Source organism: Caloenas nicobarica, chromosome 6 (assembly GCF_036013445.1).
Source record: "Caloenas nicobarica isolate bCalNic1 chromosome 6, bCalNic1.hap1, whole genome shotgun sequence".
Classification (NCBI taxonomy): Eukaryota; Metazoa; Chordata; class Aves; order Columbiformes; family Columbidae; genus Caloenas; species Caloenas nicobarica.
The window spans coordinates 24,032,336-24,047,590 of record NC_088250.1 but is presented as its reverse complement, the minus strand read 5'-3'; the positions used below and the strand labels follow the sequence as shown (position 1 = coordinate 24,047,590).

Sequence of the window (15,255 nt, the reverse complement as noted above, 5' to 3'; positions counted from 1 at the left end):
AGGCCTGCCTGTCAAAACTTGACTTCGTGTAGTTTTTGGGGAGACGGAATGAAAAGACATCTCAAATAGGACTGTAAAATGTCTTAATTATAATCCTTAATATTAAAATTTGAAATTTGTGTATTAAAATAGAAACTGTAGATGTAGTATACTTAAATGTTAAATGGAATTTATTCCTAGAATTCCTTTCCATTAATTCTTAGACTTTTTAAAAATACAAAATTACATTCTGCCCATTTCTAAGTCTAGTTTTCTAAACAAGTTCCATGTTTTAAACAGCTAGTCATTGTTTTATGGTGAAAAGATGCAGAGAAGTTGTTTTGTAGTGAAATACATTTTAAAAATTTTGTCACCCCCAAATGGCATGCTGCCTTTCAGTGTTGTTCCTTTCTCTAAACAGCATCAACAAGATGAACAGATTCTCTGATGACCAAAGCATCTTCATTTCATACACCCATGGAGCAGCCCACCAATGTGACCATTTTAATGCTATTTCACTGACATTTAAAATAGCAGTGTAACTCAAATTTGCCTTCCACTCTGCACCTGGGCTGGAAAGTATCCTGTCCCAGTGAAATCAGTGTGGTGCAGGGGAGAAGGATGCTCAGTAGGGTTTTCTTACCTTAGATGTCTCTGTTGTCCAGCCTGTGAAAGCCTAGAGAACGAGCAGAAACTGATGTGGTACATTCACAGCTACTGGTTATGCGGTAGTTATAATCTTCTGGTGGATGTTTCTTTCTTTGTCGGTATGATAGATAATGTAGTAGAAACTCATTTTCTAATGAGCTCATTTACAATGTGTTCTTGTATCTTTGCTCATGAAAACAAAGACTCAGGTGAAAAGGAACTGAGGGATAACAAGTTTTATGGTTTTGAGTGTGAGTGTCGTGTTCTAAAGGAACAACCTCTTAAACACTTTGAAATCCTGCTTTTTCATGTGCTGTAGCTTCTCTCAGGTGCCCAGACAGAAGTAGATTCAAAGAACTTTAAACCTGGAAGGCTTGCTTTCTCATAAGCAAAACCATAGACAATGCTAATCTTAAATCATATTAGAGACAGAGCTAAAGAAACATTATATTCTTAAATGCAGGTATCATTCATGAAGATATAATTCAGTCCTAGGTAAGTACAGAGAAAATACAAAGCTTGGAACGGTAGCAGTCATAAGGCTAATTTTTGCAAATGATCACCGATATTACATTACAAAATTCCTTTCAGTGAAGGGTATCTTACCATAGGGGGAAAAAAAAATCAGGTTTTTTTGAAAATAATTTTACTGATGCCTTTTGAAGTTCAACTACAAAAGTGTTTAGTACTCCTTTTCCTGTGTCAGGTCTACTTTCTTGTACTAATGTCCCAGAATATTATTAAATGGGGATAATGAAATTGTAGTACTGTACTATGATTTCATGTCATGATTTTTATGTAAGGCATTGATCAATTAACAACACAGGGTGATTTCTGGAACACATAAAATCTGGGAGGTCTTCATACTAATGAAATACTGAGTTGATCTGGCCAATGAAAGACTGGCTAATAATAAACTAAGATCATCTCCAAAGAGAGATCTTAGGCAGGAAGGGTTTATACAAGTGACTTCTCAGCCTGATGCATGGGTAATACCTATTGTATGCTCTGCCCTGCCCCTGGATCTGTGAATATAGTGTGTGACAGTTCATACATCCCAGACTTGTAACGGTATTTAAGTTTTTAAACAGGGGACTTAAATGAGATTTACTTCATCAACTGCTGCATAACCATAGAGGCACCTGAACTTTACAATTTTCCAACCTTAATTTTTTGTTACTAAAATTCCTAGGGACCTAAAGGTCTGCTTTTGAGCCTGTCTAGTAGAATGGAACACCATGGCACCTATCTGAAACATAGCCCTCCATGTCTTTGCTTATAATATTAAATGCTTCAGATAGCAATCTGAAAATCTATGCAGAAGATCTGACGATGTATAGAAGGCAGTCCTAGCTGGTCTTTTTAAGTATAGGAGAAAGAGGCATCTATCAATTTGTGGATGGTGTGAATTCCCATCTCTACCTGAATATATGTGAATCCTGCATCCCAAGCCTTCCTTCTCAGGCTTGTTAGACTGCTCCCTTGGTAGGGAGGAAGAGAGCTCCAAGTCCCTTACAGATCCACCAGTTATGTGTTTTACTGGTAAAAGACTGGACTTGTCCTTTTTTTTTTTTTTTCCCCCAAATTTCTCAAGGCATTAAAGCCCACATCTGCAGGAGATGCTCAGAGATGTGGATCCTAAATAGAAAGAAGAATTTCCTGGTATCACAGAGGCACCTAAAACGTGGAAATATTATAGGCTGTAAGGCACACAACATATCCTCAGTGTTTGCTTTTACTAAGAACAGGTAACTCTCTGCCTGCTGTACTGCTGCACTTTAAATTCACCCCCCAGGAATTTGTTTGCATACCCTTTGTGTGCAGAAACTGTAACATACCCAATTCTATCACTTCTACAGAAGGTGACGGATTTGGCAGTCGAAGTGGCAGAAGTTGGTATTCTTTAGCTATTTCCATTAACACCTCTGGAAACTGCCATAGGCATGGAAGTAAGATTTGGCTGAACCAAATTGTATCCTTAAAGCAATTTTTATGCGAAGAAAAATGTCAGTTGATTGTAAAATTGTGCATGAATCACCTTAAGAATTTGAGAATTGATCTTGCTTTCTTTAAGCATTATGTAACTCGGCCTATTTCTCATTCATTCTAGTTAAGGAATTACTCCCATGAAACCTGGTAGGTTATGTGCTTGATACAGGTTTGTTTTTGGAACCATCTTTTTTTAGATACCTTGCCACTCTCTGTTGAAGGCTTGATTTCCCCATGTTGTGGAAGCCTCTTTGCATTTCCATAGTGTGATTGAAACTCATTGCAAGAACATGGCTGTTTATTTACACTGTTGTAAATTAGGACACTTTTCACAAAAAAATCATCTGCTTTGCACATGTATTGCTTTCTGTAGGCAAATCAACAGTGTTTTAACTGGAAAAAAGCTGAATCCAAATTTGAACTCTGCTTCAGAGTTCTTAGAGATATGGCTTTTGTGTGATTTTTCAGGCTTTTTTTTCTTTTTTTTAAAGTTAGCTCCTTATAATGTATGCATGAGGAAGTATGTATTAAGCTCCAAATGGGGAATATTGTCACTCCCCACCTGCCCCCAGCCTTCACCTGCTCTCCCCATTCAAGACTGAAAGCCAAACAGTAGTTGGAAATTGGCTTGCAGTGCTCTGGTTCAGAAACATTCCTTCTAAATGTACATTGAGCAACAGAATGCATTTTAAAGATAAGAGATACTTATTATGACCTCATTTGTCTCATTAAGAAAATGCTGGTATTGTCTGAGAACTGTACCATTACCATTATTCAATCAATTAACAGTTGTATTTGCAAAAAAAAAAAAAAAAAAAAGGCTATCTTTGCTTGCATGCTGGCTGACTTGTCTGTCTGTATATCTTCAGTTCTCTACCCACCTCGTCACTAAAATGCTGGCTGATGTCTTCTGCATCATGCAGCACAGAAACTTTCACTTGCTTCCCAGTTTGTGCTATGCAGCATGAAAAATTAAGTAAAGTATCAGTGCAATGTTGGGTTTTCAGGCAAATCATTAATATATATGATAGTTCTGCTGTAACTCTTTTTTCTCCTTCTTTTCCTAGTGCTGAAATCAGAAAAGAGAAGAAAGCTGACTCAGGGAAAGGTGTTGACCGAGAGACTTGTCTATGACTTGGTCTTCAATTGATTTTTTTACAAAAAAATGAAAGGAGTGCCACAACCACTAAATATAAATGATTTGACATTGTAACTTTTGTCTTTCATCTCAAACTAGCACAGGTAATGTAGTGCAATATTTGTCTCATTTCACCTTGTCTAAATGTCTACATTGTCTAGTGTCTGTGTAAAAGTCTGCAGTAGCCAATGCAAAAAAACTTCATATTCTTTGTTGATATCGGCCATTTATCAGTATTCATATCATAAGTTTAGCAAGCAAAGTTTCTTTCAAATTCAACTTTCCTGTTAATAGGTTTGTACTGTATTTTGCTACTTTTTCTGTGTGAGAATAGTTAATAATCTTCATTCAAGATGAACTTGAAAACCAGGTTCCAATTTTTTTTTTTTTCTTTTTTAAATATGACCTAACTCGAGTAAATTATTTAGGACACCCAAACTGACAAGCAAACATTAAATAAGTTTTTAATGTAACAAATGATCTGACCCTGTGAACAAACCTACAAGGGTAAATCTTTCCTCCTTAAGCCGTCCTTTTGAAGTCATGGATTACGCTTGCAATGAGGATTGCAGGGTCAGATTCTGTATTTGTGAAGTTTCCCTTGATTTAATACAGTGTATTTAATACTTAAATTTTTATGTAACCGGAACAGTCATATATATATATATATTAAAAAAATATTAAAATATATATATTAAAACATTCTCTCACCTTAGTTGAAAAGCAGCCACACATCCTTTGATGTGAAACATGGGTATGGTATTTCTTAAAATGCAATCTGTGATTACAGTATCTTATCCGGTATTGTATGAATGTTGTTGTGGTAGGCCAAACAACTGCATTGTGCCCTTAATCGAGCTACTATTTTATGACAGGGAAAATGTGTAGATACAAACTCTGCCCCACATGCACTTATATCACCTGCCCAGGGAATGTCCTTTTTATTGCCTAAAATACGGCCACATAAAGGGCCTATTTATATTGTCCTCTCTCTACTAACAACTGTAAACCTGATTTCAGAGATCAATCATGTATAATACTTAAATGGCTATCCTGCTGTTGGTTTTGTTACAGGTCTTCACTATTCCATCAAGTACATATTGATTAAAAGATAAAAACAATATTGAAAAGTAAAATGTGGCTCTAAAGCCATTACAAAGACATTTTTCATAACGGATTTTGTTACTGCCTGATCCCTCAAGCTGGTCTTTTGTGTAAAACAAGGACTGCAAGATTAGGTATTGAAATGGAGATGCAGAGCAAAAGTTTTATTGCATTCTTTGAAATTCACTGATTTTAAGATTTTTTTAAGATAAAGTTTTCAATGAGAACTCTTATTATTACACGATTACTTAGAGCCCTGTAAGATGAGTTGTTACAAAGATTACAAGACTTTGTAGGATCCTAACATTCCCCAGCTTTCCAGAATATGATAATCTTTCCATAGACCTCATGCGAACAACTTTTCATTTCCAGCACATTTAAAGTATTCCTTCTAATGTTTTTGTGCGTGTGTGTATGTTTTACTACTTTAGCCATAAATTATAAGTGTATTTTGCTGCAAACAAATAGGGTCGCTGTTCTAAATTTGACTTGGCATTATCAAAGCCCATTAAAGGCCATTTTTATGGAAAAAAAATAATCTAATGGACACAAAGAAGGATTTACATTTAATTCAATGTTTGTATTTGTAAATTTAGGAAAAAAATGCTGATGCATTAAGGTTAAATGCTTTGTTTAGTGTACTTGATGATAAATTGTAAGATTCCAATTGTTTTAAGGTTAGTGTAGAAGTTCAATACTGGTTTGTCCTGAAAGCAGCCTGGTGGTGTTTTAATACGTTGCTGACTTTGTTACAGATCATGTATACAATCAAAATGTATTAGTTTCACTTGACCAACTCTTAGAATATTAAGAAATGAGTGTATTCAATGGCATTCTGTATTTCCGTTCAGTATTTCAGAGTGGTTTTATTTTAAAACAGTCACTCTGTTCTTGTGTGAATTTAAATGCTATTCCAATGTTAATCTTAACATTCTGAAATCACATACAATATAAGGCAAATGTAGTGCTATATTTACTTCTAATTTCATATTCCTAGTCAAAATTACTCAATTTCTTGGATGTAATTTATTACAAAAGTTTATGTGTACATGTGAATAGACTATTGTGTTTTTCACAATTAAGAAATGTTATGTGAAAATAAATATTTATCCTATCTAATTTTCAATGTTATTTTTGCACTGCAAAACCCAGAACAAGTTTGCGCTATGGTACAGATTTTAAATGTCTACCTGACACTTGAATATATTGCACAAATTAATTGTAGAGCCCAGTCCTGCTCCATTTCCAAGGGGAATCTCATGGAAACATGCAATGCTATGATGGCAGTGCCTACAGCACATCACTGACCTGTGCCAGGAAGAGAGTGGGAATTAAATTCTGCTTTACTGGTCACAAGTTGGTTCCCCTCACTGCTAGGAGAGATGATGCAGACCAGGCAGTGGTAGTTGGACCTTTTTACAGATTGATAGGTAAGGTCATACAATTTAAACTTCCTCAGTGCTACAGTATTTTAAATGTCTAATAGTTGAACAGCAGCTTAGCCTTCTGCCATTGTGGGAGCTTCTGCTATTCTCAGGACCCTAGATTTCTGCTACGGAAAAACTTTTAGGCTTTAAAGCCTAGTACTAGTGCCAAAACGCAATATTTAAAGTATTGAATCCATATTATTAATTCCCTTTGAGCTTCTTCACCAAGTTTTAGACCAAAGACTGGAAGCCTCCCAGCCAGAGGACTGCGACAGTTGCACCTCAGGCTTCACCTGCTTCTGTTACTATTTTACATGAAGTGTATTGTACAACAAACTTAAGTATCCATTTCACATGGAAAAAAATACAGAGAAAGAAAGGTAATGGGTAAATGCCTAACTCTAGCATGTGGCACTACTTCAGCACAGCTAGTTCCTAGTGCTGCCTTTGCACACTCATGAGAGGAGCTGGATATTTTCTGTGGCAGCTGTTTCAGGCATTTACCTGTGCTCATGCCTTTCAAGTAAGTTGTCACTTCCCTGAGGCAGCTCTATTGTCGGCATTATTTTTGGAGCTGAGATCTACCAGAGAGAAAATGAGACACTAAATAGATGTTTATATTACTATAGCAATAATTTTTCTAACATTTGCCTCATGCTTAATTAGCAGCATATCTTAGAAGTTGCTTTCCAGACAAAGAACTATAATTGTACTTTGTTATGCCTCAGATAAGACAGTTGAAACATGACTATCTATTGAGAGTACAGAGGAGTTTCCCAGTGGGATGCCGGCATTAGTAACGTAGGTCAGATACAAAGAACTGCATCTTTAAAGACTTATCCAGACTATATAACCTATAGTTTTATTTAAATGTTACTTGGAGTACATTAAAGGAATACTTGCAGTTCTTTAATGAGAGCCTAGTTACTGTAGTTTTTGGATTATAGAAATACTTTTTTGTCTGTATGACAGTGTGAGTGATAGCACTTAAAAAAACCACCCAAACAAAACACAACACTATTTGCCCCTTGCATATGGAAGCCATCCATAAGTTCTTAATGCTCATCTTTTTTTATAACCTATCTGCATTGCTGTGATCTACCATTACACTGATTTATGTTTCTTTCCCATAAGTCAAAAGAATCAGAGCTGTGGATACTATAACCTCTTAGAAACAGCTGACAGCCTGTATCTAATAGAGCTTTAGAAGTGGTGCCCGTGTACATTAGAGCCACTAATAAATTTAGCCCAAGATTGTATTTGTAATATCCATTTCCAGTTTGTTTCGCAAAAAAAATTATTTTGTGAAAACAAAACCTTATTTTTCCACCTCAAGCCCCCTTCTCACTTAAGGACAATCTGCATAAACTGTCTTGACATTCTCCCCCATCCCTCATTGGTCCGTATGGGTACTTCTACATTCACACCTATTGTCACTAATAACCCCCAATACATGCATAATCACATGCTGGCATCTAATATCAAGCAAGCGTTAGATAATCATGTCACACTCCATTACAGGATACCATTAAACAAAAGCAGAAATTTCACTGTAAGTCTTCATGGATTTTTGTAAAATTCTAGAAGTTCATTCCTTGAACAACGTTTTAAATTATACGGACTACACCTCCTTTCATAACTTAGTATCTTTATTAGTTCAAAGCAGCACAGTTTGTCATACAAGTGGGTTGCATCTTTTCTATCTATGTGAAATTAAGACAACAAATCTTATCTTCAAGCTAGAGAAGCCTACCTGGAGTGCTGAAGATAAAGCTGAAGTTTACTGGTAGGCTGCAGGGAAAAGCAGGTTTGCTAAATAGTATGTTCACATGAGCATTACAGTTCAGCCCTTGCTTGAAGTAACTGCTAGTTTGCATTCTAATGTTTGGAGTGCAAAGAATATATCCTATGCATCAGTAAATAAGAAACTTCTAAAAAAAATATATATATATACATATATATATATATATATATATATATATTTTTTTTTTTTTTTCTGTCCCACAGAGAAACAATGGAGGGCTGCTAGCATTCCCAGATAAGATTCTAACATTGCAGCTTCCCACAGTAGCAGTCTTTTTGACTACAAAGTAAGCAAAAAAAATCCCCAGTACTATGATAGGAAACAAAGAAATTCAGTGTCATTGGTTGGAGTAGGTATCATTCAAAATCTCTGGTGAAAGCTGGTTACATGCTTTCCTTGCAAGACTTCTATAATTGTAATCCAAAATACTAACTCAAAGAACTACCATAAACAAAGTGTTTCATATTGCATAGAAAATACTAATGTTGCAGTATTCCTGACACAAAAATTGATCAAGCATCAGCTAATTTCTGCAAAATCTGTTTAAAGTTTTTAAAGTTTTATCAATATTTTCACATAAATGATCACAGGGTTAATTTTTTTAAAACATTATTATTTTATCCCTGAACTGATCTCCACATTGGTTCCTCTGTGATGTTTTTGTCATTCATCACCCTAATACAAAACCTGGACTGTTACGCTTTTAGACTGAAATATCAGAAGGTACTGATTTAAGCAAGTACTGTGCTTTCTAGAAGTCTGCAACATACTTACATTCTGGTGATGTCAAGAGCTGATTAAACACAATCAATAAAAATGCAATAGTTGCTTAGCAACAGAAATAATTTCAAAGACTGGTGTTTCATGGTGTACACAGGTATCCCAAGAGCTGACCCTTATCTTGATTCATAAAAGTTTATACTAGCTCAGTGTCACTAACAACAAAACACCGGTGCTAAGGGAGTGAGAAACACTGCTTTATGAAATGGCTCATATGGGTATAAATATGCTTATGAGCTTGACCGGTGATGCTGTGGTCTTTGTCAGTATACCACTGTGGGAAAGAAAAATACAGAGAATGTTATTTCTAGCTACATCTAAATTATATAAATCAAACATGACAGCCATAAAAACATTTGCAGCCATTTAAAGTTATCCAAGCATGAGGCTAATTCAGCATGGAGGCAAAGAGATGATGGTGGTAGGATGCTGCTATGATGCTATTGTCCATGCTTTGTGTGTGGGATACACCACCTCTTCATGCTGAAGTACAAAATGAATACATGGCGTGTCCACATGGAGGGCAGCTGCAGCTGCCTCAGTTCAGAGTGGTGCCTGGCCTCTGCACCCTGTAAGGCCTGCAAGTTTGGTTGAAGGACAACCATGCAGTGGTGCATTTTGCTTCCTTTGATAGCTTATCCTTTTCAGCACTGGTCCCCAAGGGCTGGGAGAAGGTAGAAAAGGAAGAGCTTGCGCCTTAGTCTGAAAGTTTCCATGTACAGCGTAGGCAGGGGCAAATAACTACTTGTCTTACAAGTTCAATAAAGAAACACCAAATGTGATGGGCAGGTTATCTTGGACTTGGGTGAAGTTAACCTTTCTTTATATCCTATCTGTAAGATACTATTCATTGGACTTTGGATATATGCAAAGATTTGGATTGGCTTGGCTGTGTAGCTGAGAACACCAAAAAATTAACAAAGTAAAAGATTAGGTAAACAGTGTCAAAAAGGAGAAGGAGTCGCTTTACATTTTTTTCTTGTACAGAAGATACATGGGTGTGTTATGTTAGAATTTCAGTAACTGAACATGAAATCCAAGTATATGAACTTTCATTTAAGGTGGCAATTGATTTATACCTAACAACAGGGAGCTTTTGCTATTATTCTCTATAATGCAAACCCATTTGTATGATAATAAACAAAACGGAACCATACCATTGCCTGAAAATCCACTTCAGCATCAACAAGAGCTTTGGAAATCTGTGCTGCTTGCTGAAAGTGAACATTATCTGAAAAGTGGAAGAAAAAGAGGAAAAAGGTAAACAAAAAATTGCTTCTGTACTACTCTGGGGGAAAAGCAAAACAATGAACACAGAAGACTCGCCAGCACTGCTGACTGAAACACAAATTAGTTGCAGAAAGCAGTATTATTTTATTGACGTAAATGTAACAGCCTTGCCCCTTCGTGCTTTTGTTTTGTTAGTAGTAGAATTGCGAACCTGTCTGTAATACTAAAATGTCTAATTAACTGCAACTCACCATCTGCTGTTCCATGAATAAGGAGATATTCAACTTCCTTGAATTTTTCAGCTCTGGCCATTACTGTTGAACTCTGAAATTAAAGAAAAAGAAAAAAAAATAGAAAAAAGGTGCTAGTTATTAGAAGATGATTTGCTACCAACTGACTTCGATTCCTGCTGACAGAGTCTGGGGTCCTTCAGCTAAAAACCACTACTGCTCCCCCACCATCCCTGCACCCCCCAGTAGCATGTTCACATGTCCAACAGCACCGTGCTCACACTCAAACCCTTCTGAACCAGTCTGCCTTTACTACCAAGGGTTATGTCTGCAAAGTAATGCAATTCCACAGGGGAAGAGTTTTGCGAGTGAGATACACATTTAATGCGTTGCTAACATGTTGTTAGCCTGCAGCACACCACTTGCCACAGGTTTCCTGTGTGACGGCAGACAAGTAAAAAAAATGTTGCCATGGCAACAGTGCACCCTACAATAGCAAAGAGCAGATACTGCAGAGGCTACATGTGTTATCTTCCCCACCAAAATGTACACTGATTTACCTGTAGAGAAGTCAACAGAGCTACCATTTCATCAGTCTCAAGTGAAAATGGCTGACAAGAAGTTTAAAACAATTCTCTCCCCCACATATGATAGAGAAATACCTAAAGGGAAAAATCCGTAGACCAAATCTACAAGTAGAGGTCAAGCTACGTTTTGGGAATTTAAACACAATATGGTGATTTAAAAAAAAAAAAAAAAAAAAAAAAAATCAGCAACTAAGATTAATCAGGAAACTTAAAACACAGTAACAAAATATTCCCTAGAACATACAAACCACCTGACTTTCTACTGTGACTAGGTACTAAAGAATGAGGCAAGTAAAGATTGCAGGTAAGACCTTCAATGCGGGCAAGGAACTGGAATAGGATAGTGCTCTGCCAGGAGAGTGGGAAGAAGGGACAAGAAACAAGATGTTTTAGGCCTGATAAGACAACCAGCATAATGGGGCAAAAATATATTGAATTAAATTTCCTTCTTTAGCAACATTACAGGGGTTCTCTGCTGAACCCCTGCAGAAGTTTTCTCTATATTACAGCAACTTAAAAGCTACTATGGCAACGAAAAAACAGTTAAATTAGGAACAAAATAATGTGGTGTTTGGGGTTTTTCTTTCTTCCCCACCTTGTATTAAGGCTGGATCCTTGCACAGCGATTTCCATTTAGTACCCCCAAAAAGTCCAATACATGGTATTACCAAGACACAGAAATGTTCTAATTTCCTTGTATCTCTTGTACACTCATGAATCTTTAAAGCAAGAATGGTTTAAGGGACAGCAAACTTTGAGTTGAAGCCTGACCTGAGCTACACTTCTGAGAACTTGACTTTTCAAAAGCAGTTTTAGAAAAAGGATGTCACTATTCTGTCCCTCCAAGCATTAAACAAAGTAATGCTATTTGTAAAATACTTCAGAAAGAAGGAACACACACATGAGATACTTTCTCAATTTTTTTTTTTTACTTGCAAGTGACATCTCACTTGCTGTACCCATACTTAAGATGAAGAGACTCTTCCCTAAAACAGGCTTTAAGGACACTGTACTTCTGCCAAAAAAAAGAAGGTTGCAAGACAAGGAGCAATCTCAAGTTAGGCACAGTAAGAGCACAAAGCAACAGCTATATTAGCTGAACAAACCTCAAGTGGACACCAAATAAATACAACTTAATTTCCCCCTTCTGTTTCACAGTTATACCACCAGGACGAAGGTTCTGAAAAGGTAACGTGTGCAAGGACTGAGAATTAGGCCCTGCTGAGTGTGACTGGCTTTTCTAAAGATCACACAGCAGTCAACATTTTATAAGCACTCCACAAACAAGTTAAAGTTTGGCTGAAACTGAAGGTCTCTCTCCCTTTAGCATATTCTCAGATAATAGAACAAATGTCAAATCAGTGCAAGATGGCATATTTACAAAATTGTACCCTGTTTTGCATAACCTAATGATGCAGCAGTTCTTAAGGACTGAACATTTCAAATCTGCTAGAAAAAGATTGCCAAATCTATGACTGTTTCAAACACTTGCCAAAAGCATATCAAATTCAGAGTGAACTGCAAAATAATCTTCTCAACAAGTTGAACAGTCTCTTCAGTCTGCTTTACATGGCTACTGCATCTGACCTCTAGAGCTCTGCCCCAATTTAGTCTCGAGTCTTTTACATCAGAGACATTTCTTCGTGGGCAAACTCTCTGCCATTCAAGCCTAGGATTGCCATGCAACTACTTATATTGGGAGCTCCACCCATGCTTCCTCCTTTCTTTTAAAGCTCTAATTTTTAATAGTTCACAATTACCCTAAAAGGCACTGATCACACCTAATTAGCCTAACTTTGGGGAGTGTGATTCATCCCTCGGATTTGACTCTTGAGAAAGAGTATTTAATGTCACAGTAATACAAAGATAGGGTGTATCCCACTTGCCAAAACTAATTTCTTGAGACTATATATTCAGTCATTAATAATACTCTGCACGTTAGGAAGGCACCAGGCAGCACGTATCTTCTCTAAGCAGGTGTGTGCACAGTGCCATTTCTTTTAAATTAGGGCACACAGTACAGAATTTATGCAACCTTTCACTTTTCAAGCCAGCGTTATAGCGGATGCAGTAGTATAGAGAATATATGATGTAGCATGCAAACCTGACAGTACAGAGTTAACAGTTCAAAAATGCTTTAACAGCTTCAGCTAGGAGAGCTTTCAGTACATGTTTTGCATTTACTTGCTAGAAAACATTTAGTTCAGAAAACAGCTCTTGTCAGTGATGAGGGACCATGAGGCTGACTATTGGGACTGGGACACTGAAGAAAGGGGCTGTAAGCCAGGAACATGCTGGGCTGAAGTCAGTACGGGTCTTCAGCAACAACAAAATTTCGCAACCCTCCCATTGGTGCTACATGAAAAGCAACAAACTCCGTCCTTGAGCTACCCTGCCCCTCCAGGTTTATGTGGAAAAGTCAATTCAGAGTAATATATTATTTGGGGCTTCTAACTATGAATGAGGAATTAAATTGCATTTTCCAATCTCTAGAAGCAGCAGTGAAGTGTGACAATCTGATCTGTGTAATTACCCCTCCTCCATCTAGCTACCATTCTCCCCAATTAGTCCGCCGAGTAACACATTTGAAACCTTTAGCTCTTTGGTACTGGCAGTTTCAACGTGGCCATTGCCAGCAATGGATACTATGCCAAGAAAATCCGACTCCTGGCTTGAAAGGATTAAACAGTCCTCTGTTGCCATCTGTGCCGTGAAGCTGGTGAATGACTTTGTGCACCCAGAGCGTTAACGTTCGTTCTGCACGACGACAGTAACTTCTATTTACACTGCTACCTCACAGACCTCCTACTGTTCCCACTGCCTTAAAGAAACACATTTGGAAAGAGGCAGGTGGGTGGCTGCTGGTCAGTCCCTGCTGGGCCCAAGCAGCTCACTGGGTCAAACAGGCAGGTGCTCTACCAAGTCTGCCAGCAGTCACTATCATTGTCCTCAATTCTGACCAGAACGTCTGATACAGCAGTTGACAAAACTAGATTATTGTAGTGATATGTCAAAACAGATGTTTCAGTCCATATATGTATTTATGTTTTACCATACTTTTAAATCAATGCAACAACTGTCACTCTTTTTTCAACCCCATGAAACTTATTTTTTAATGCATCAAGACACAATCAGTATTAAACTGTCTTCTAGCCTATTTATCAACCCAAACATAGAGAATGTCCCATCTCTTTTCCTCTAACACCCATATTTGGTTCTGGCATCACTACAACTGAACACCTCTGTGAAACACCCCAATAACCAGGGCACAAAGCACCTCTCGGATCCCTCACAACAGCCACTGTATTTCCTCCCAGATGTGAAATTTAACAAAACCTTACAGAAGGCTTGGGCTGGTCTGCCCTACACCCAGCTACCTGTGACTTCAAACAGCCCTTGAGGCAACCAAAAGCAGCTGGCACACAGAAGAGCAAGCTCAACAATTCGACATGCCGTAACGAGGACAAACAATCTACAGGTATTTTGCTCCCATTAGAACACCTGGAAATCTCCTCACTTTTGTACAAACATGAGTTATTTTAGACCAAACCTTGGACACACTGTGTTTGTGGAGATGGGGCCAGAACTCCAGCCCCGACACTGCTGGCTCTTAGTTGCTCTGCAATTTGTTTGGTATGATCACAGTATAGACAGACTTACTGGTCTGTTATGGTTTCCTAATATTTAGGAGATCTTGCTTTCCCTGAAAAAAGCTTGCAGATTCCTAAAGCAAGAAGGTTCACATAATATTCATTTTGTTAAATTACATTTCAGAAAGAACTGGAATACATTTGTTTTGGTGGAAATGTTGTTTGAGATGAAGCATAGTTTGCCCACGAGCATATTAAATTTTAAAACAAATTTGTTTCTTGGTGATTAAAATAAAACAGTTTTTACAGCTTGTCTTACAGTCTGCGAAGTAGCCAAATGGAGCTCAATGTAAAAAAAACCCCCACAAAACCAAAACAACAAAAAAACCCACAACAAAAAAACCCCAACGCACCCAACAAACAACAGAAAACCCACACCATACAGGAAGGAGTAACTGCCTCATGCAAATCCAAACACATGAGACTACAGCCTCTAAAAGCACAATGTGACAGTCATGGCTGGAAAGAATAAACAAACTTATTTCTTCCCATGGGGAAGGAACTTGACTGCATAAAGAAAAAGAGAGTGGTGTAGAAAAGAAAAAGCACACTTCAAAAAAAAGAAATTAAGTGATTTCTTTCTTACATTATAGTTTTCCAGATTATCACTTGCTACAGGAAGGCCCATGTATCGCTCTGTGTATATTGAATCTGTAATTAAAAAAAAAAAAAACCAGAATATGCTACTT

The 15,255-nt window shown here is 37.4% G+C and overlaps 2 protein-coding genes across 3 annotated transcripts in view; one reads left to right on the top strand and one right to left on the bottom strand.

Annotated features, from left to right (window-relative positions):
- Positions 1-3,750, top strand: part of SLC4A10 (solute carrier family 4 member 10) — a 66,919-nt gene extending 63,169 nt beyond the window's left edge. For both annotated transcript variants that reach the window (XM_065637820.1, XM_065637819.1), the window contains exon 21: positions 3,684-3,750. In XM_065637820.1, coding sequence (XP_065493892.1) covers positions 3,684-3,750 — 67 coding nt within the window. The remainder of the gene's footprint in view (positions 1-3,683) is intronic.
- Positions 3,751-8,291: 4,541 nt separating this feature from the next.
- Positions 8,292-15,255, bottom strand: part of DPP4 (dipeptidyl peptidase 4) — a 40,151-nt gene continuing 33,187 nt past the window's right edge. The window contains exons 23-26 of the mRNA XM_065637631.1: positions 15,153-15,217; positions 10,351-10,423; positions 10,027-10,100; positions 8,292-9,143 (exon numbers count right to left, since the gene is read on the bottom strand). Coding sequence (XP_065493703.1) covers positions 9,045-9,143; positions 10,027-10,100; positions 10,351-10,423; positions 15,153-15,217 — 311 coding nt within the window. The 3' untranslated portion in view covers positions 8,292-9,044. The remainder of the gene's footprint in view (positions 9,144-10,026; positions 10,101-10,350; positions 10,424-15,152; positions 15,218-15,255) is intronic.